Source organism: Lepidochelys olivacea, assembly GCF_965140295.1.
Source record: "Lepidochelys olivacea isolate rLepOli2 genome assembly, chromosome: 3".
Taxonomy (NCBI): domain Eukaryota; kingdom Metazoa; phylum Chordata; order Testudines; family Cheloniidae; genus Lepidochelys; species Lepidochelys olivacea.
In genome coordinates this window covers 40,819,722-40,841,918 of record NC_140413.1, presented here as the reverse complement: position 1 = coordinate 40,841,918, position 22,197 = coordinate 40,819,722, and the positions used below count along the sequence as shown (strand labels likewise).

The following is a 22,197-nucleotide window of genomic DNA, read 5'->3' as shown; positions in this document are numbered from 1 at the left end:
GATAACATCTAGCAGCACGGAGCTGTCAGGAATGTGCTATCTCCTGATTGATTCAGCAAAAGCATGATGAAGCAATTCCCATAGACTGGCATAGGAAGAAATTCCTATAAAAATGGACTCTAGAAAGTGAGAACTTTGGGGTCTGATGCTGCAAACCAACTTCCAGGAGCATCAGATGAGCATCTGACAAGGCCCTGCTCCCTCCTCATGTCCAGGCCACCTCGCCAGTGGCTTGGCATGAGCAACTCTAAGGCTGGTAACTATGATAACAACCTTGCAGAACCTGTGTGTGTTTGTATGAATGAATGTGTGAATAAATATGAGATTGAATGGAATGTTATAGCTATAACTAACTGCTTACTATGATTCTGTCTGTATTCACAATAAATGTGGTATTTTGCCTTTTCCCCTTTAATAAGATCCTGCTGGTTTTTATTTTATTGGTATAACAGTTTGAATAATCACAGTGATGCTTTCCGTACTTTCTTGGTTGCAAAGATTTGAACTGCTTCCTGAAAGTCCACAGTCTGGGCCAGCTCATGCTCTATTGAGATGGTTGCAAGGCCGACCAGCCTCTCCTGTGTCATTGTGGAGCATAGATTTATTTTTATTAACTTCAGCTTGGAGAAGCTGTGTTCTCCACTGGCAACTGTTACAGGAAGCGGCCTCAGTTTGCCTTATCCTGTAGGCAGGATTAAGCTCTCATCCTTCAGAGCTAAAGAAACTTAAAAAGAAAAGATGCTACCAGTCTAGGTCTAGAGAACTGAGAGCAATCTATGTATATCTGCATAACAGCAATAACCTGACCAAATGGTAACTCTGTACACATAAGTTTACTTGTTGATGTTATAATTTTAGAGGGATACATACCAGGTGAACTTCTCTTATCCTCCCCTTTAACAAGTTCTGAGCCTCCCTCCTTCTCTGCCTCCTCCCCAACCCCCTTCAAATAAAGTAAATGAATTTGATCCAGCTTCTTATATTATGCCCATATCTGAGTGCTCAAGGTACACAACCAAGGTGAAAGTCACATTAATAAAAATAATGCCCTAGCTATATTTTTAACAATACTGAAGAACACTCCTCCCTTCCAAATAAGAATTCAGTTTTGATACATATCAGCTTCTCTTTCTGGTTCTTTTGTGCTAGCAAACACTGGTAGGTGAACAATGTTATTCATTAAATACCACTGATGTGCCGGATGCTTTAGGAGGTATAAAATATAACTAGGCTCCTGCCCTGCCCCTGAGCAGTTTACACTGGCTCAGGAGAATGTTAGGGGAAGGAAATTTACTTTTTCCTAAAGGGAAATACTTTTATTTGAAATTGTAAAAGAGTGTAATATAAGCTATTCTGTTCACTATATGTTTTATAAAATCAGTTTTAGAAACCTATTTTTCCCTATTAATACTTAAAAAATAAGAGATACAGCACGCACTGCACAGATCTATGGAAATACCTATTCATCTGCCTAAACCCATTAGGGCCCACCTTCTAATATCCTTTTGCATCCCCAACCTACTGTTAATTCCAGTACTAAAATCAAGGCCGGCTTCACTGAGTACTGCTTCACTGAAGAGACAAAAGCTATACCCTCAAATGATCCAGACACCCAGATACCATACTGCACAATTTCAGGAGAAAGGTACATTCCGACATGGTCAGCCTTTAACTCAGCACTACATGAGGTGCCAGACTTCCTGTCAGAATTTACTACATACATTATACTGAGCATGCTCACATGAACTGAGTACGCTCAGTAACATCTGCTGAAGCCACTGTCCTCACTCTGCCCTTACTTGGAATCAGATTCTGCTGTATGCTCTTTGGCGGAGTAAAAAGGGGGCAAATTGGAGGGGGCGGGGATAGGCACGGCCTGAGCAGGAGGCGGAAATTTACTGGATGGTGGAGTCAAGCAGCTGGAGGCAGGGGCAGGAGAGGGGCTGAAGAGGAAAATCAGGGATGGGGGGGCTAGAAGCCAGGGTTCACCTCGGGGGACAGCGCTGCACAACCATGGCAGAGGGCAAAGTCCTGGCACAGGGAGGGGCAGAGGGGGGTAACAGTTACCCCAATGGGATGAGCCACCTGCTGTGTTTTCAAAAATAGAGATGGGGGGAAATGGGCTTTTTCATTTCTTCGCACAGGACAGTATGCCTCAGCACAGGCTTCCTAGGGCTAGGTTCTTAAAGGCACAGTGTATCCCAATGCTGAGACACTATAGCTCCTCTCTATCTGATATAACATGCTGAGGTGATACAGGAGACTTGATTCAGTGAAATATTTTACATATAGCCCCTCAAAAACTGTGTGTCACATATTTTAAAAATAAAAAGAAGCCCTTATCAGTTTGTCTACATGAAGTCTCATAACAGTTCACAAATTTGTCTTATCTGCTGCGATTCCCTGAATTGTGCTCCTTCCTTGTAATCCATTTTGAATATAGCTTGCTCCTTTTACAATGTTATTTTTATTACTCTTACCACGTCATCATTTACCTTTTTTATCATTATGCAGATGCATGTCATCGTGCTATTTTTATTTGAATAGCAAAGTCATCAAAATATGTATATGTAAATAGTTGCTAGGAGTTTGAGCAATGATTCTAGTATAGCACTAGCTATGTTTTTTACTGTGATTTTTAATTCTAACTTTTTATTTTTATTTTTATAACACAAGTTTATTCTGTTGGATCATGTGACTTTCAGTCTGATTGATGTCCTGGCCTGTTGTCAAAACTTCACTGGCATTTGATCCACCGAAGGGGATTGCCTTTTGCAACGGTTATTTTGCCTCTCAATCCCAGCCCCAAGTGCTTTTTCACGTCATTGCTTGTGTGTAGAACTTGAGTCTCAAATATTCAATAAGAGCAGTACACTATCTCATATTACATCCATCTCAAGGGCAAAAATCTTCTGTAACTGCTGAACATAAGAACGACCACAGTAGGTGAGACTAATGGTCCATCTAGCCCAGTATCCTGTCTTCCAGCAATGGCCAGTGCCAATGCTTCAGAGGGAATAAACAGAACAGGCAATCATTCAGTGATCCATCCCCTGAAGTCCACTCTCAGCATCTGGCAATCAGAGGTTTAGGAACATCCAGCCTCAGAGCATGGGATTGCATCCCTCATCATCTTGGCTAATAGTCACTGATGGACCGATTGTGAGGAAATTATCAAATTCTTTTTTGAACCAGTTAATAGTTTTGGCTTTCACAACATAGTGAAAACACATCTACAACCCCAAGATAGCATGAAAACCACAAGAATTCCAAAATCATGAATTATACACCCTCAAGTCATGACATTAAAAAACAAGAAATTAATTATACTGTTTCTTTTTATGTGCCTCTTTGTTCTTCAGCCTTTAGGATGCAGTAGGCCTAGTTCCACAAAAGCAGGAGCCTAAACACTTGAATGAATTAGACTAGCCTCATACTTTTCCTGTTACCTCTCCCAAACATTTCATATACCTAAGGCCATACCTACATTACAAACTTATATTAACTCAAGTTACATCACCATAGAATCTCCACGTTAGTATGTCACATGTGCGCATGCCGATTTGACTCCTTGTATTGGCACTGAGCATATAGAAATCCTTGTATCGATTAAAAGTGTGGTGCATCATGGATAGATATCCCACTGTGCAACTCGCCACGGTTGACTGTACTGTATTTTTGAAAGTTTTGGCAATGCACACTGGGGCCAAAATGCGTCGCACATTGATCAACTTCACATAGTGTGGTGTTCACCATTCCATAATTTTATACATATCCCATATGTAAAATTATACATAATTTTTGCACCTTTTTTCCTAAATCCCACAAACCCACGTGACCCTCCTCACCATCTGCCATCTCTGACAGAAGCATAGACCCTGCATAGCTCTGACACAGCAAATTGAGTGATACAGAGCATAAGACTGATATGATAATATGAAACCAAGTGTATATATATATATATATATATGAGCACTAAGTCATTGCAACCATTCATTAAATAGAGAAACGATCACAAAACATGTACAGCAACTGTAAGAAAAAGCGAAACCTACTTCCACATTTCTATTTAGAGTTTTGGTCACAACGTAATCATCATTTGAGTACATTGTATTGATTTTTCAGAGCGCATGGTGTACTGCATATGCTGCAACTTTGTCACTTGCAGAAAAGAAAATGAAGATTGCATGATGGTAAGAACACAACATTGTATGAGAAACACACACTGTATGTTGGAACAGATAAGTAAGCAGAATATGATGGTCTGTCGTACAAAAACAAAAGCCATGGCTCAACATCTAGCCTATTGCATAGAGACCCAATGTAATAACCAGCCTAAGGATCAAGATTCTTGCAATAATTCTAGTAATAAACATTTTCACCGCTGCTGATAGTCATATCTTGAGTAATGATTATATGTTGAAGGAATATCATTTTATAAATGTTATGAGTAAACAGAAATTATGTTTAGTATTGGTAGTTCTGTAATTTCATTTTCTCATCTAGAACTTATCAAAGATCCAGTGTGACTCTTGTAAGAGGAGGGAACATATGCCTTGCCTTCCAGAGGGAACTAATGAAGAAAACCTAATTGATGAGAAGAAAGAGTACAGGTGCAACAAGTATGCATAGTTCAGATGTTAACCTAATATGTACATTATATAATTGTTTTTTTAAGAGAAATATTTTAGTTTTCTTGGAATAACGCAGCTGGAATATAAACAAGTAATAGAGAAGTTTAATTTTACTGTTCATTTCAGTATAGAAAAAAGGTGTTAATAACTATCAATACATATATTTTGATGCTTGTTTTTTAAAATTTTTTGGAATGGAAAGTAAACAGTTCTTGTTTATATACCTGGTTACAATAATAAAGTTTGTAAATACCTCTCTTTGAGTCCATGTTTACAATGGTGATTTCAAAATGGTAGCAAATTGTAACAGGACATCAATATGCACCATGGCTTGCTACCTTTCACCTTTGTCCAGGGGTAGCTAATTGAGATGGGTGGTGATGCCCTGTCACAATCTGTAACCCATGGACCAGAGGATGTGAAAGGTACCCTGAATCAGATGATGTGAAAGGGGAGAGGTAGCAAACTGCAACAGGTGACCCACCCATCACGATTAGCTACACTGACCAGACAAAAGCTCAAAGGTAGCAAATTACAACAGAGGGAACCTACTTCTTCAGAATTCACTATCACTGCCCAAAAATTGGGGAAATGTAGCAAATTCTGATAGGGCAGCTTATGTGTCAGAGGCTGTTACTGGTAGCACAATGTGTCGGTAGCGGCTTTTCATGCCTCGCTGGCCAGCCATACATGCTAGACCCAGGGATCGCTCAGTTCAGTTAACATTCCTTATGCAGCTGGAACACATGAACAAATACATTGTCAGAACTGAATAAAAATGACATGGGTGTTTACTGCCCTGTTCAACAGCCGCACTGCCAAGTTTCAACACCTTTTCAGAATGTGACACTACTGGAAGGATGGCTGGAAAGACCACATTATCTTACAAAAAGAAAAGGAGCACTTGTGGCACCTTAGAGACTAACCAATTTATTTGAGCATAAGCTTTCGTGAGCTACAGCTCACTTCATCGGATGCATACAGTACTCCTTTTCTTTTTGCGAATACAGACTAACACGGCTGTTACTCTGAAACCTGTCATTATCTTACAGGAAGGCATTTCATTCAGACTCCGGAGTCTCTCTCTCCTTGCTCTCAAGGCGCTCAGAATGGCTGAGACAGTCACTGATGAGGTCATAAATGCACACTAGAGGCATTCATATGCCTAGTTTACCATTTGAAGAACAACATTATGACACTTGCAGAGCTATGTTGGTGGATGTTTACCAAGCAGCAGACAAACGGAGAAAAAGCGTCATTGACAAGGGATGCACTTGTACCTGCTGTCAAGAGGGCAAAGTATCAGGCAATAGAATGGCTCTGGGACAATTGACCGCATCCTGTCTTCCCCTATCGGGCACTAATGGGTCTTGGAGGATGGAACGATCACACCAGTTATGCATAAAATACCATGCGCTCCTTCAGCTAATCAAAAGCTCATGTACAAAGACCAGATGCTCACGCCCCTGCAAATGTCTGGCTAGCCGTCTGCCTTAACAGAGATGCATGAGTGTGTTGTGGATGATGATCCATGTGACAACGTGTCTAGCAGTGGAGCCCTAGATGGAGATCACACAGATAATGACTTTGATAAATAAATGTTTTCAGTCCTACATGTCAAGGCTAAACTCCCTAGGATTACCACAGGTCAATATCATTTACATCTAAGCAATGCATCCCTCTGTTAAAGTATAATTTTAAAAAGTTGATATTTCAATATTTTCTCAAATAGATATATACACAATTGTTTTAGGTTTGTCACTATTATGTTCGTGGAGAAGGATGTTATTCAAAAGGCCTAACTTGACCCATTTCTGACAAAGTTGTATTATCAAAAATTCCACCAGCTGGAGGACCTGGAGATGGCAGCTGAGGGAGGGGAGAAGTGGGTAGGCAGTTAGTCCCTCTTGCCACTGAAATTATGATTCTGTAGATTTTTACATACCTTGCCTTTTTATCACTAATTTGTCACTTCCCCCAGAATGAGATTTTACTACTTTATGCTCAGGCTAAAATTATTGATATGAATCCTGACTGAGTCAAAGAGTGTGTGTGTGTGTGTGTGTGTGTGTGTGTGTGTACTTTAAATATAGACAAACAATTTTAAAACACTTTTGATAAATGAGTATAGTACACTGATAGCAATCTGTGAGAGGATCAATATATTCATAGACTTCTTATAAACAATTCTATTTTCATGGACTTGGAAGTAAACCTGCACCACATTCTTCCAGACAGATTTTCCAGTTACCCTAACAGCTATTGCAGCACTATAACCTCTTCTTCTGAAATGTTCCACTATTTAATTTACCAGAAGATCCATTTTCCACTGCTGTATTTTGAAAGTTCCTATCAACTAGACCAAAGAGCCACTGAGTTGATCTGTACGTCCAGTATGGATTAAGTATTAATGTAAGTGTACTTAACCCCATGAAAAAGACAACAAAATATGGAAGTCCCAGATTTTCCACCACATCATTCCAATGGGAAATACACACCCACCACATGTGATAAATAAGGACCATGCGGCAGTGAAACATATGGATATTTACCCATTGGTTTGCCTTCCAAAAAAGGGTATTAGCACAGCCAATCTGGAAGAGACAACAACAAAGAAAGAGAAATGAGATTGCAGCTTCAAGATAAGACAGTCAGTGTTTTCTATAAATAAGAGACATATTTAGCTTTCCTGTTGTGTTTAGTGTAAACTGCCATACAAACATTCTCTCAATCATTTTTCTCTTGAGTGCTAAGAGATTGCACATTTATATAGCACCTTTTGTGCAGCAGAATTCTAAACCACTTTGCCACCTGTGTGCATACAACATCACTTAGGTGCAGCCACCTGTTGAAGGGAGAAAGACAATCAAAACAAAGCACCTCTCACAAAAGTTCAGGGGGGCTACCAGGGTCTGGGAAGTTATGGCAAACACCTCCCAAGCAAACCTTGACTCTAACTGCTCTAGCACCTACATGCACAGACAGGACCTTCAAGTTTAAGTTGTCATGAAAAGCATCACAGGAGGGCTGAGGTGAACCTGTCGGGGCTTGTGGCTGTAGTTTGAGAGTCCAGATATTTTAGAATTTATGCTTAAACCATTAAGACAGACCGCTTGGAACTCACTGCGGTTTCAGAAGCAGGGCTGATTTCTTCTCTCCCTACAAGCATGGCAGATCTCTTCAAAGCTGCTCTCCCTCTCTGCATCCATAGAATATATATACACACACTCAGATGTGTGAGCAAGCATGCACACGCCTTTAGTCTCCAGCAGAAACTGAATGGTCTATATTAAGCTTGTTGGAGCTGATGAGCTAGTCTTATGTTACTATTTTCAGTCTTAAATATTTTAAAAATAGAGTTTAGTCACCTAATCTTTAGTCCTCTGCACTAGATCCCAACTAGTGAATCTGTAAAGTAATTTTTTAAAAATCTTTCCATTTTCTTTCTTTGTTACAAAGTGGGCAAAATTTTTTAATATCTAACTATTTTAGCATGATATAAATAAGGATTCCCATGGTCATTTCACTTCAAGTTTGGATGGAAAAGTTCTTCCTTGATCCCAGAACTAATCTCTTAATTTGGAGGCCAATATTCCTTTGCAGATATTTTTTGAGCAGGAGGCAATGTGAGCTTTATAATGGAAACTTCTATCACCAATAATAAATACACCAAGTTATTACTTTTAAAAGCACATTGGAGATGCAGGTTGAAGGAGCACTCATCTCAAGTAGCAGTCCCATCAGTGGTAGATAGTGTCCAGACTTTATGTTTGTTATCACACCAAGAAGCCCACTGTCATAAGTAAACCCCTTTGAAATCCCTCCTGGCCAGGGGAAAGCTCCTCTCACCTGTAAAGGGTTAAGAAGCTAAAGGTAACCTCGCTGGCACCTGACCAAAATGACCAATGAGGAGACAAGATACTTTCAAAAGCTGGGAGGAGGGAGAGAAACAAAGGGTTTGTGTGTCTGTCTGTAGTCGTCTTGGCCGGGGACAGAACAGGAATGGAGTCTTAGAACTTTTAGTAAGTAATCTAGCTAGGTATGTGTTAGATTATGATTTCTTTAAATGGCTGAGAAAAGAATTGTGCTGAATAGAATAACTATTTCTGTCTGTGTATCTTTTTTGTAACTTAAGGTTTTGCCTAGAGGGGTTCTCTATGTTTTTGAATCTAATTACCCTGTAAGATATCTACCATCCTGATTTTACAGGGGGGATTTCTTTATTTCTATTTACTTCTATTTTTTATTAAAAGTCTTCTTGTAAAACACTGAATGCTTTTTCATTGTTCTCAGATCCAAGGGTTTGGGTCTGTGGTCACCTATGCAAATTGGTGAGGCTTTTTATCCAACATTTCCCAGGAAAGGGGGAGTGCAAGTGTTGGGAGGATTGTTCATTGTTCTTAAGATCCAAGGGTCTGGGTCTGTAGTCACCTAGGCAAATTGGTGAGGCTTTTTACCAAACCTTGTCCAGGAAGTGGGGTGCAAGGTTTTGGGAAGTATTTTGGGGGGAAGGACGCGTCCAAACAGCTCTTCCCCAGTAACCAGTATTAGTTTGGTGGTGGTAGCGGCCATTCCAAGGATAACGGGGGTAATATTTGTTACCTTGGGGAAGTTTTGACCTAAGCTGGTAAAGATAAGCTTAGGAGGTTTTTCATGCAGGTCCCCACATCTGTACCCTAGAGTTCAGAGTGGGGGAGGAACCTTGACATGGTGGCACAGTGGTGGGATTAACCTGAAATCATTTTGAGATCCAGTTGAGATTTTTTGAACTAGAAATACAGATTTTAAAAAGGAATTTTTAGGAAGTCCAGAAGGCAGCTTTGAAACTGAAAGCAGCTTGGTTTCTCTCTGCTTTGTGGCCAAGCAGAGACAAAAGGGGATTATCTTGTGAATTGCAGGTTTTCTTGCCTGGAGGCAGGGTACTTAACTCCTGCAGGGAAATTCACAGTCTTCCAACCCAGAGGTTTTTTTTTTTTCTTTTCTTCCTAAAAGTAAATAGGGGGTGTGTGCTCTACCCATTTGCCTGGAGACAAAAGTGGCAGGGTTTTTTTTTTTAGGATTTTGATTTTTTTTTTTTGTTTTACAAGGAGCACAGGTTTGAAAAGAAATTTTTTTTTTCTTTGGGCTGGGTAAGCAGTTTTCCAAGTAGTTGGAGGTTTTTTGCTTTAATTTGGGCCCAGAGCAGAGACAAGGGAATTGTCTTTTTCTGTAGGCTGACAATCACTATCAGAGAATAGGTACTCTATTCCAGCACAGCAAAAGTTTACAGCCAAGTTTTGTTTGTTTATTTCTAAACCTCGGGTGTAAAGTTAGTTAAAAACAGAGAGGTTAGAATGGCCAAATCCTCAGCTCGACTACAGCTGGAATTAGCCAAATTTCAGGCTGAGGAAAAACAAAGGGAACATGAAAGACAGATAGAACTCATGCGGCTGGAGAAGGAGGTACAGGAGGCTGCCCACAAGAGGGAAATGGAGGCAAGGAAGCATGTGGAGGAGATGGAGAGGATAAAGGCCCAGCAGAATATACCAACAAACCCTAGCAATCCTTCTCCAGGTACCACTTCCCATCCCAGAAAGTTCCCCACCTACAAGGCAGGTGATGATACTGAGGCCTTCTTAGAAAACTTCGAAAGGGCCTGCCTTGGGTACAACATCTCTACTGACCAATACATGGTAGAGCTGAGGCCGCAGCTCAGTGGACCCTTAGCTGAGGTGGCAGCTGAAATGCCTAAAGAACACATGAACAAGTATGAACTGTTTAAATCCAAGGCGAGAGTCAGAATGGGGATAACACCCGAGCAGTCTCGTCGGAGGTTCAGAGCCCTAAGGTGGAAACCAGACCTGTCATTTACCCGACATGCCTACCACATTGTAAAACATTGGGATGCCTGGACATCAGGAGCAAGTGTTGAATCTCCAGTAAATTTGCCCTTCCTAATGCAAATGGAACAATTCTTAGAGGGTGTTCCTGAGGAAATAGAAAGATACATCCTAGATGGGAAACCCAAAACTGTAATTGAGGCAGGAGAGATTGGAGCCAGATGGGTGGAGGTGGCAGAGAAGAAGAAAACTGGTCGCAGTTGGAGCAGAGACCAGAAGGGACCACCCCAGACCACACCCTATTACCGGGGGCCGCCCAAAGCCCCACCTACCTCCCAAAGAACCCTCCAGACCCCTTATCGTCCCACCACCCCGTTCTCCAGCAACCCTCCTCGCCCCAGTGACCCGTCAGCTGGACGATGTTTTAAGTGTAACGAGCTGGGGCATGTAAAGGCCAACTGCCCCAAGAACCCCAACAGATTACAGTTCATTGCACCGGAATCACACCAGAGGTCCACAGGCCCAGATACCTCCCAGATACCCTTGGAGCGGAGGGAAACTGTGAGCGTGGGTGGGAAGAAGGTCACCGCGTGGAGGGACACCGGAGCACAAGTGTCAGCTATCCATGCTTCCTTAGTGGACCCCAATTTAATCAACCCAGAGATCCAAGTGACGATTCAACCCTTCAAGTCCAACTCTTTCAATTTGCCTACAGCCAAGTTGCCTGTCCAGTACAAGGGCTGGTCAGGAATGTGGACTTTTGCAGTCTATGATGATTATCCCATCCCCATGCTGTTGGGGGAAGACTTGGCCAATCATGTGAAGCAGGCCAAGAGGGTGGGAATGGTCACCCGCAACCAGGCTAAACAAGCCGTGAGGCCTAGCTCTGTTCCGGAAACTTCTATCAGGACCCAGTCAGAGGTGATGGACCTGGACCCCAGGCCAATGTCTGCAACAGCAGTAGTGGATCCAGTCCCAGAGACCCAGACGGAACCAGTCCCAGAACCGGAACCAGCCAAACAACCAACACCAGACCCCGTGCCAGCACTGAATCCAGTACTTGCAACCTCAACACCAGAGGGCCCCACCGAACCTGAACTGGCAGCAGCCGATAACCCTACACAAGAGGCTCAGCCGGAGCCTGAATCCCAACATAGTGCACCAGCGGAGAGCGGTTCACAGTCAACAGAAACAGCTCCATCCCCTATATCGCTTCCAGAGGGACCAAGCCTAGGTCCACAATCCCATGAGGAACTGATGTCTCCAGCATCAAGGGAACAGTTCCAGACCGAACAGGAAGCAGATGAAAGCCTCCAGAGAGCTTGGACGGCGGCACGGAGCAACCCACCGCCTCTCAGCTCTTCTAATCGATCCAGGTTTGTTGTAGAAAGAGGACTTTTATACAAGGAAACTCTTTCTGGGGGACACCAGGAAGACTGGCATCCTCAGAGACAGTTGGTAGTTCCAACTAAATACCGGGCCAAGCTCTTGAGCTTAGCCCATGATCACCCTAGTGGCCATGCTGGGGTGAACAGGACCAAAGACCGTTTGGGGGGGTCATTCCACTGGGAGGGAATGGGCAAGGATGTTTCTACCTATGTCCAGTCTTGTGAGGTGTGCCAAAGAGTGGGAAAACCCCAAGACCAGGTCAAAGCGCCTCTCCAGCCACTCCCCATCATTAAAGTTCCATTTCAGCGAGTAGCTGTGGATATTCTGGGTCCTTTTCCGAAAAAGACACCCAGAGGAAAGCAGTACATACTGACTTTCATGGATTTTGCCACCCGATGGCCGGAAGCAGTAGCTCTAAGCAACACCAGGGCTAAAAGTGTGTGCCAGGCACTAGCAGACATTTTTGCCAGGGTAGGTTGGCCCTCCGACATCCTCACAGATGCAGGGACTAGTTTCCTGGCAGGAACTATGAAAAACCTTTGGGAAGCTCATGGGGTAAATCACTTGGTTGCCACTCCTTACCATCATCAAACAAATGGCATGGTGGAGAAGTTTAATGGAACTTTGGGGGCCATGATACGTAAATTCGTAAATGAGCACTCCAATGATTGGGACCTAGTATTGCAGCAGTTGCTCTTTGCCTACAGAGCTGTACCACATCCCAGTTTAGGGTTTTCCCCATTTGAACTTGTATATGGCCGTGAGGTTAAGGGGCCATTGCAGTTGGTGAAGCAGCAATGGGAGGGATTTACACCTTCTCCAGGAACTAACATTCTGGACTTTGTAACCAACCTACAAAACACCCTCCGAACCTCTTTAGCCCTTGCTAGAGAAAACTTACAGGATGCTCAAAAAGAGCAAAAAGCCTGGTATGATAAACATGCCAGAGAGCGTTCCTTCAAAGTAGGAGACCAGGTCATGGTCTTAAAGGTGCTCCAGGCCCATAAAATGGAAGCATCGTGGGAAGGGCCATTCGTGGTCCAGGAGCGCCTGGGAGCTGTTAATTATCTCATAGCATTCCCCACCTCCAACCGAAAGCCTAAGGTGTATCATATTAATTCTCTAAAGCCCTTTTATTCCAGAGAATTAAAGGTTTGTCAGTTTACAGCCCAGGGAGGAGACGATGCTGAGTGGCCTGAAGGTGTTTACTACGAAGGGAAATGTGCTGGTGGTGTGGAAGAGGTGAACCTCTCCATGACCCTTGGGCGTATGCAGCGACAGCAGATCCAGGAGCTGTGCACTAGCTACGCGCCAACGTTCTCAGCCACCCCAGGACTGACTGAACGGGCATACCACTCCATTGACACAGGTAATGCTCACCCAATTAGGGTCCAACCTTACCGGGTGTCTCCTCAAGCTAAAACTGCTATAGAACGGGAGATCCAGGATATGTTACAGATGGGTGTAATCCGCCCCTCTGAAAGTGCATGGGCATCTCCAGTGGTTCTAGTTCCCAAACCAGATGGGGAAATACGTTTTTGCGTGGACTACCGTAAGCTAAATGCTGTAACTCGCCCAGACAACTATCCAATGCCACGCACTGATGAACTATTAGAGAAACTGGGACGGGCCCAGTTCATCTCTACCTTGGACTTAACCAAGGGGTACTGGCAGGTACCGCTAGATGAATCTGCCAAGGAAAGGTCAGCCTTCATCACACATCTCGGGCTGTATGAATTTAATGTACTCCCTTTCGGGCTGCGAAATGCACCCGCCACTTTCCAAAGACTTGTAGATGGTCTCCTAGCGGGATTAGGAGAATATGCAGTTGCCTACCTTGACGATGTGGCCATATTTTCGGATTCCTGGGCAGACCACCTGGAACATCTACAAAAAGTCCTTGAGCGCATAAGGGAGGCAGGACTAACTGTTAAGGCTAAGAAGTGTCAAATAGGCCTAAACAGAGTGACTTACCTTGGACACCAGGTGGGTCAAGGAACTATCAGCCCCCTACAGGCCAAAGTGGATGCTATCCAAAAGTGGCCTGTCCCAAGGTCAAAGAAACAGGTTCAATCCTTCTTAGGCTTGGCCGGTTATTACAGACGATTTGTACCGCACTACAGCCAAATCGCTGCCCCACTGACAGACCTAACCAAAAAGAAACAGCCAAATGCTGTTCAGTGGACCGGAAAGTGTCAGAAGGCCTTTAACAAGCTTAAAGCGACACTCATGTCTGACCCTGTACTAAGGGCCCCAGACTTTGACAAACCGTTCCTAGTAACCACAGATGCATCCGAGCGTGGTGTGGGAGCAGTTTTAATGCAGAAAGGACCTGATCAAGAATTCCACCCTGTAGTGTTTCTCAGCAAAAAACTGTCTGAGAGGGAAAGCAACTGGTCAGTCACTGAAAAAGAATGTTATGCCATTGTCTACGCTCTGGAAAAGCTACGCCCATATGTTTGGGGACGGCGTTTCCACCTGCAAACCGACCATGCTGCACTAAAGTGGCTTCACACCGTCAAAGAAACTAACAAAAAACTTCTTCGGTGGAGTTTAGCTCTCCAAGATTTTGATTTCGACATCCAACACATCTCAGGAGCTTCTAACAAAGTGGCTGATGCACTCTCCCGTGAAAGTTTCCCAGAATCAACTGGTTAAAATCGTCCTTGAGATGTGGAAAATATTGTTAGTCTTTATGTACTTGGTAGTATATTTAGAGATGCATGTGTCTTATTAACTCTGTTTTCCTAGAGCTCCAGGAAGAAATCCCAGCCAGTGTTTCACCCTAGCTGAGATTTGGGGGGCGTGTCATAAATATAAAGGGAAGGGTAAACCCCTTTGAAATCCCTCCTGGCCAGGGGAAAGCTCCTCTCACCTGTAAAGGGTTAAGAAGCTAAAGGTAACCTCGCTGGCACCTGACCAAAATGACCAATGAGGAGACAAGATACTTTCAAAAGCTGGGAGGAGGGAGAGAAACAAAGGGTTTGTGTGTCTGTCTGTAGTCGTCTTGGCCGGGGACAGAACAGGAATGGAGTCTTAGAACTTTTAGTAAGTAATCTAGCTAGGTATGTGTTAGATTATGATTTCTTTAAATGGCTGAGAAAAGAATTGTGCTGAATAGAATAACTATTTCTGTCTGTGTATCTTTTTTGTAACTTAAGGTTTTGCCTAGAGGGGTTCTCTATGTTTTTGAATCTAATTACCCTGTAAGATATCTACCATCCTGATTTTACAGGGGGGATTTCTTTATTTCTATTTACTTCTATTTTTTATTAAAAGTCTTCTTGTAAAACACTGAATGCTTTTTCATTGTTCTCAGATCCAAGGGTTTGGGTCTGTGGTCACCTATGCAAATTGGTGAGGCTTTTTATCCAACATTTCCCAGGAAAGGGGGAGTGCAAGTGTTGGGAGGATTGTTCATTGTTCTTAAGATCCAAGGGTCTGGGTCTGTAGTCACCTAGGCAAATTGGTGAGGCTTTTTACCAAACCTTGTCCAGGAAGTGGGGTGCAAGGTTTTGGGAAGTATTTTGGGGGGAAGGACGCGTCCAAACAGCTCTTCCCCAGTAACCAGTATTAGTTTGGTGGTGGTAGCGGCCATTCCAAGGATAACGGGGGTAATATTTGTTACCTTGGGGAAGTTTTGACCTAAGCTGGTAAAGGTAAGCTTAGGAGGTTTTTCATGCAGGTCCCCACATCTGTACCCTAGAGTTCAGAGTGGGGGAGGAACCTTGACACCCACCAAAGGCAAATAAATTATGAACCACTGAGAACACATCAAACATCCTGAAAACAATATTAGACACATGAATAACTACATTTTCATGCAAGAAGAAGCCAGCAGCTATTAAGCAGTGAAACCAGCTCCACTTTTGCTCCGAATGCACTTGGTCAATTTGAAAAACTGGATCTATGAACAAGGCCCACAAGCCAGCTCCACAACTCTGAACTGCAAACAGGCCACTTGTTATAGACATATTCCAGAAGGCCTTCTCCTTTCCTGACAAAGTGCGATAACTGGCACTGAACCATGACGACAGCAAGTGAGCTAGAAGAAAGAGTCCCAGGTAGATAAAAAAGCCAGCTGCTAGTAACTTCCAACGAACTTCCCACAGAAAGTAGTCCCAGTCAAATATGTATCTGGATGCTGCACTGTTTGCAAGATTCATTTCTTCTTCTTTAATTCGAAATATCTAGAGGGAGTCTGAAGGTTCTCAGCCATGTGTTGGTCTATGTTGAAGCTACTGAGCCTGTGCTGTTGTACGGAGCAGAAACCCATCTGCAATTAAAAAAAAAGAGAGACACATGTACGGAAGGCCCAGTGTATGTATATATATGATCTCCCCATTTATGAAAGCTCCACTAATATTTCCCAACAGTTCAGAACTGACAGAAAGACCCTCAAAATAAAATAACCTACAAAAAGATGGCCCAGTGGGCTAAACACTGTTAGGTGGCTACCTTACTTTTTTCAATAACCTAAAGAAACCACAACTGAGGCGTACAATTCTCCAGCGAAATATTTAAGCATTTCTGAACCTTCATTTTTTCATCTGTAGAGCCCTCTGGAAATGTCTACATCAGTGGTTCCCAAACTTGTTCTGTTGCTTGTGCAGGGAAAGCCCCTGGCGGGCCGGGCCGGTTTGTTTACCCTCGGCGTCCGCAGGTTCGGCCTATCGCGGCTCCCAGTGGCCGCGGTTCGCTGCTCCAGGCCAATGGGAGCTGCTGGAAGCAGTGGCCAGTAGATCCCTCAGCCTGCGCCGCTTCCAGCAGCTCCCATTGGCCGGGAGCAGCGAACCGCGGCCACTGGGAGCCGCGATTGGCCGAACCTGAGGATGCAGCGGGTAAACAAACCGGCCCGGCCCACCGGGGCTTTCCCTGCACAAGCGGCGGAACAAGTTTGGGAACCACTGGTCTACATTGTATTTGAAAACCTGCAGCAGTGAGTCTCTGAGCCCTGATCTACAGACTTAGGCTTGTTCTATGGCACTAAAAACACCCATGTAGATGTTTGGGCTTGAGCTTGAGTTCTGGAAACCACGGAAGGGGTAAGTTTGAGCGCCCAAGCTGCAATGTTTACAGTGCTGTTTTGTGCCGTAGCATGAACTTTGGACTCTGAAACTTGCTGCCACTGGTTTTAAAATGCAGCATAGAAATACCCAGGAGGAAGGATGTTCACTGTGGGCTTCAGCCCGGGAAGTGCCAGAGGCTCCAACAGTGGGAACCAGGGACATTGAAGCCCAGGAGGAGACCCAGAAAATGGCGGAGGTCTGCGGAAACCCAGAGTTGCTGGGAGCTATCCGCGCTGAATAGCCTGGAAACTCCAGAGATGCTTCATGCTCAACTACAAGGGACAAGGTAGGAAGTAGCCCAGGGGGAGGAGGCAACCACACACCCTGGAACACTCAGAGTATTTCAGTCTGGATCCCTGCTGACTCAGTGGCAGAGACCCTTGCCACTGATAGAGTCCTGGGCTGGGAACTGTGGAGTAAGGTGGGCCTGGGTCCCCCCATCCCTAGGTTGTAGCCCACTTCCCCGACTGGCTTCTGGGCCACTCAGCTCCGAGAGAGGGGGCAGCCATCTTGATTCTGACAACCAGGCCATACCACTCTGAGAGCGGGCCGCCTCACTGACTCCGGCCACTAGACCTTACAGCCCTGAGAGCTGGGGCTGCTTTACTTACTCTGACCATTAGGCCTTACAGTCCTGACGGCAAGGGCAGTCCAGCTGACTTAGTCACTGGAGGCTGACCAATCACTGTTGGCCCAAAAGACCATGCCCCTTAACCCCCTGAGGGAACAGGGTCAGAGCCCCCAACTACTAGTGTTTGTCCTAACCAGGAGGCTCAGGGGCTACAGACTGATTGTTTGCTCTGCCCGGCTCAGGGGTCTGGAGTTCCTGACTGATTGCTTGACTCAGCAGGGAATCTCCACAACTGTGTAATGGGGTGTATCGACTCTACACTGGGCAAACAGAAGCAATCCCCTTGTTACACTGAGCCCCCATGAAATACCATAAGAGTCTTTAGGAATCAAACACACACCCAGTTTATAGGGTACAGATTAAAGCTGCAACAAACCAGATGCTCTGGGCCTCATTCTCATTCACACCAAGTCCACTTTACAATGCTTTGAAGTATAAAAGAGTCTTAACTGTTGGAGCAGAATAACCGTAAATGAGAACTGAGCCCTTGTAGACATGGGGTTTTTTTGTTTTTTTTTTAAACACAAAATAATAATCAGTAATAGTGTAAATATTCTTCTTTATTATATGTTTACATTAACCGACCTTTGATGCATGCAAATATGTACTTTGTTATCAGAAAAAACTCTTATCTACCTTTCATAACTGTTATTCTTCGAGATGTGTTGCTCATGTCCATTCCATGCTAGGTGTGTGCACACTCACGTGCATGGCTGCCAGAATCAGCTGTGTACAGGATGGTCTATAGGGAGGCCCTGGCTACTGCCTTGCCCTCGTCCATGATGGCCAAGAATTCCTGTCTCAACTCCTGAGACAGGGAGTTTGTAAATTTGGCCACTGAGTTCCAGACACTGAAGTCATATCTCCCCAGCAATGCTTGCTGGTTGGAGAGACGCAGTTGCAGGCTGGCCGTCGAATAAACCTTTCTCCTGAGTAAATCCAGCTTTTTAGCATCTTTATTTTTAGGGATTGCTCTCATTTGCCTCAGCCTGTCTTGTTCATTGGCAGCTGAGACCACCAGTGACCCTGGGGGAGGGTGGGAATACCTGTACTGATTGTCCTTGGCAGGGACATAGTAGTACTTCTCTGCCCGTTTAGGTGTTGGGGCAGAGAGGACGGGGTATGCCACAGTGTCTTGAATTGCTTGAGTACCCCATCATGCACTGGGAGTGCCACCTTAGAGGGAGCTGCAGCAGCCAATATATCAAAAAGGCTGTCCGTAGGCTCCTTAAGCTGCTCTGCCTCCAACCCCAAGTTCGAGGTGACAAATTTGAGGAGCTCCTGGTGGGCTCGAAAATCATCTGGTGGCAGCAGGTTGTCTCATCTGGAGAGGACAAGGAAGAGGCCATCATCACGGGAGGGACTGACTCCTCCTCCACAACCAGGGCAGACGGCCCCAGGGCCATTGTGGGTTTTGGTACCAGGGTCTGGTTTCAATTCAATCTCCGGTGGCCAGGTTGGTGCTAGGCTCTGCCTCTCTGAGACTACTGAGGACATTGGCGAGGAATACGATCCTGACATCGGTGGGAGCCCGTCGGGGTCCAATAAGGCCATTGCACTGGCCATTGTCCCAGTGGCCAACCCATTGATGGACCCACAGCGAAGTCTGGTCCAGACGGCCAGTGTCATGAAGGGGAAGGGATAGCTTCCTCCTCTGACTCAGACTCCTCCCTCAGTGACCCAGGAGGAGCTGTTGCTACTGTCTCCAGTTGGCTGTGATGCAGAGACAAAGGTGGTGCTGCACTGGAAACTGGTGGCGGGGGCTGGAGACCGGTGCCAGAGACATACGGTGCGGTGATGGAGAGCGGTGCCAGGGGGCCAATGACCGGGAAGCTGGAGAATGGTGTCATGACGCTGGAGATCAATGCCGTGGATCTGGCGACTGGTGACAGGACAGGCACCTGCATCAGGTTGAGGCCCACTGGGGCAGCCCCATCGAGGGCTTCCCTCTTGAAGTGACCACCTTCGCCAACTCCACAGACGGGCGAGAGTCTCTAGGCATGGACAGAGCTGAGAATGATATGAGGTCCTTTGCTGCCTGAAAAGCCTCCAACATTGAGGGAGCTTGGAGGTGTAGGGGTTCCGAGCTGTTCCTAGGTGTCAGTGGTGGGTCCTTAACAGGCTGGATGCCTTAGAAGGCATAGCTACCGCCAACTACAGCTCTAGGGAAGACGAGCAACCTGGCCCGGGTCTCACTTTGTCAGGAGCTCTGCACCTGTCCCTCCGCAGCACTGGGGAGCGTCTCCTGTCGCCGTGCTGTTTTTTTGTGCCTCTTCTTTGGCATAGGGGAAGGGGAACGGTGCCAGGAAGAGCCCGATGCTGGCGGAGCACTCCGCACCAAGGCTGACATGCTTGGTGCCAAGTTGGAGTGGCAAAGCTCTGAAGCTGAACGAAGGGCAGCTTCTATTAACAGGGCCTTCAAACAAATATCCCTGTCCTTAAGCATGAGAAGCCTGAAGCCCTTGCAGACCCTGCACTTTCTTTGATGTGAGCTTCCCGAGGGACTTTAAGCAGCTCACCACTCTAACTGAACTACTGCTTACACTAAAAATTATGTCTAGAGAAAATTCCAAGGAAGTCCACAGACAAAACCCCAAGGGAGCTTCCAGTTGTAAGAGACAGTCCAGCAACTATCACGGGTAGTAAGGAACTGAAAGGGCACGGAGCTGGTGGCACCCCATATACCGACCGGCGCATGAGCGCGGGGCACCAGGGGCGCTGGAGCTGTCCGTATGGATACCACAGGAGCTGTCCGTATGGAAAAAGTTCCAGCAGTCATGCACACACCTAGCATTTAATCGACATGAGCAAACACTTGAACTTTTTAATCTTTTTGTGCATTAAGTCATGTTATGAAAAATTTAGGTCCGTCAAACGATTAAAAGAATTAATTGTGATTAACTGCATGATTAATCGTGCTGCTAAACAACAATAGAATACTATTTATATAAATATTTTTGGATGTTTTCCACAATTGCTCAGACAAACAAGTTTGTTTACATTTGCAAGAGATAATGCTGCCCGCTTCTTGTTTACAATGTTACCTGAAAGCAAGAACAGGCATTCACATGGCACTGTTGTAGCTGGTGCTGAAAGATATTTACATGTCAGCTGCTCTAAAGATTCATATGTCCCTTCATGCTTCAGCCACCATTCCAGAGGACATGGGTCCATGCTGCTGATGGGTTCTGCTTGATAAAGATCCAAAGCAGTGCAGACTGATGCATGTTCATTTTCATCACCAGAGTCAGATGCCACCAGCAGAAGGTTGATTTTCTTTTTTGGTGGTTTGGGTTCTGTAGTTTCCGCACTGAAGTGTTGCTCTTTTAAGACTTCTGAAAGCATGCTCCACACTCCGTCCTGATCAGATTTTGGAAGGCACTTCAGATTCTTAAATCTTGGGTCAAGTGCTGTAATTATCTTTAGGAAATCTCACATTGTTACCTTCTTTGTGTTTTGTAAAATCTGCAGTGAAAGTGTTCTTAAAATGAACAACATGCTGGGTCATCATTCAAGACTGCTATAACATGAAATATATGGCAGAATGCGGGTAAAACACAGAGCAGGAGACATACAATTCTCCCTCAAGGAGTTCAGTCACAAATTTTATTAACACATTATTTTTTTAACTAGCGTCCTCAGCGTGGAAGCATGTCCTCTGGAATGGTGGCCAAAGCATTGAGGGGCATACAAATGTTTAGCACATCTGGCACGTAAATACCTTGCAGTGCTGGCTACAAAAGTGCCATGCGAACATCTGTTCTCACTTTCAGGTGACACTGTAAATAAGAAGCGGGTAACATTATCTCTCGTAAATGTAAACAAACTTGTTTCTCTTAGCGATGGGCTGACAAGAAGTAGGACTGAGTGGACTTGTAGGCTCTAAAGTTTTATATTTTGTTTTTGAGTGCAGGTATGCAACAACAAAAATCTACATTTATAAGCTGCGCTTTCACAGTAAAGAGATTGCACTACAATACTTGTGTGAGGTGAGTTGAAAAATACTATTTCTTCTGTTTATCATTTTTACAGTGTAAGTATTTGTAATAAAAATAATATAAAGTGAGTACTGTACACTTTGTATTGTGTTGTAATTGAAATCAATATATTTGAAAATATAGAAAAACATCCAAAATATTTAATAGATTTCAATTGGTATTCTATTGTTTAACAGTGCGATTAAAACTGCAATTAATCATTATTACTTTTTTTACTCATGATTAATTTTTTTAGTTAATCACACTAGTTAACTGCAACTAATTGACAGCCCTAGAAACATTATTTAAAGTTTTCAAAGTTTACAAAAAGATAGCCCTGTTTCTTACAGTTCTCTTCTGTGAGGTGTTTTCACAAAGTATGCAGCATCACAGGTGTGCACATTTGCAGGCCTTGCATGCACAAAAATAACAGAAGTAAGGAAACAGGACAAATGGACCAAGCATTAATTCACAAATGTCCCTGGAAATCATATGTAGCTAGTAGATGAAGAAATAGTCAGAAAAAGAGTAAAGTGTGATAAGCTTGCAGCTGCAGCTTTGATTACTAGCACAGTTTGTAGTGCATGGATACCTCATGATGAAGGATACAATTTGGGCATGGATTCCATGACTTTAACAGATCTCTGTAAATTTGGGAGTGCTCTGGCTGTGCAACTC

At 44.3% G+C, this 22,197-nt stretch overlaps 1 protein-coding gene across 1 annotated transcript; it reads right to left on the bottom strand.

Annotated features, from left to right (window-relative positions):
- Positions 1–6,904: 6,904 nt before the first annotated feature.
- LOC311518448 (protein CLN8-like) lies at positions 6,905–19,108 on the bottom strand (the record flags this gene model as incomplete). The annotated part of the gene is made up of 4 exons (XM_084624273.1): positions 6,905–7,228; positions 8,316–8,427; positions 15,578–16,016; positions 18,964–19,108. 4 exons carry the CDS (start codon positions 19,106–19,108, stop codon positions 6,905–6,907), a joined length of 1,020 nt encoding a protein of 339 aa, XP_084480399.1.
- Between the last annotated feature and the right edge of the window lie 3,089 nt (positions 19,109–22,197).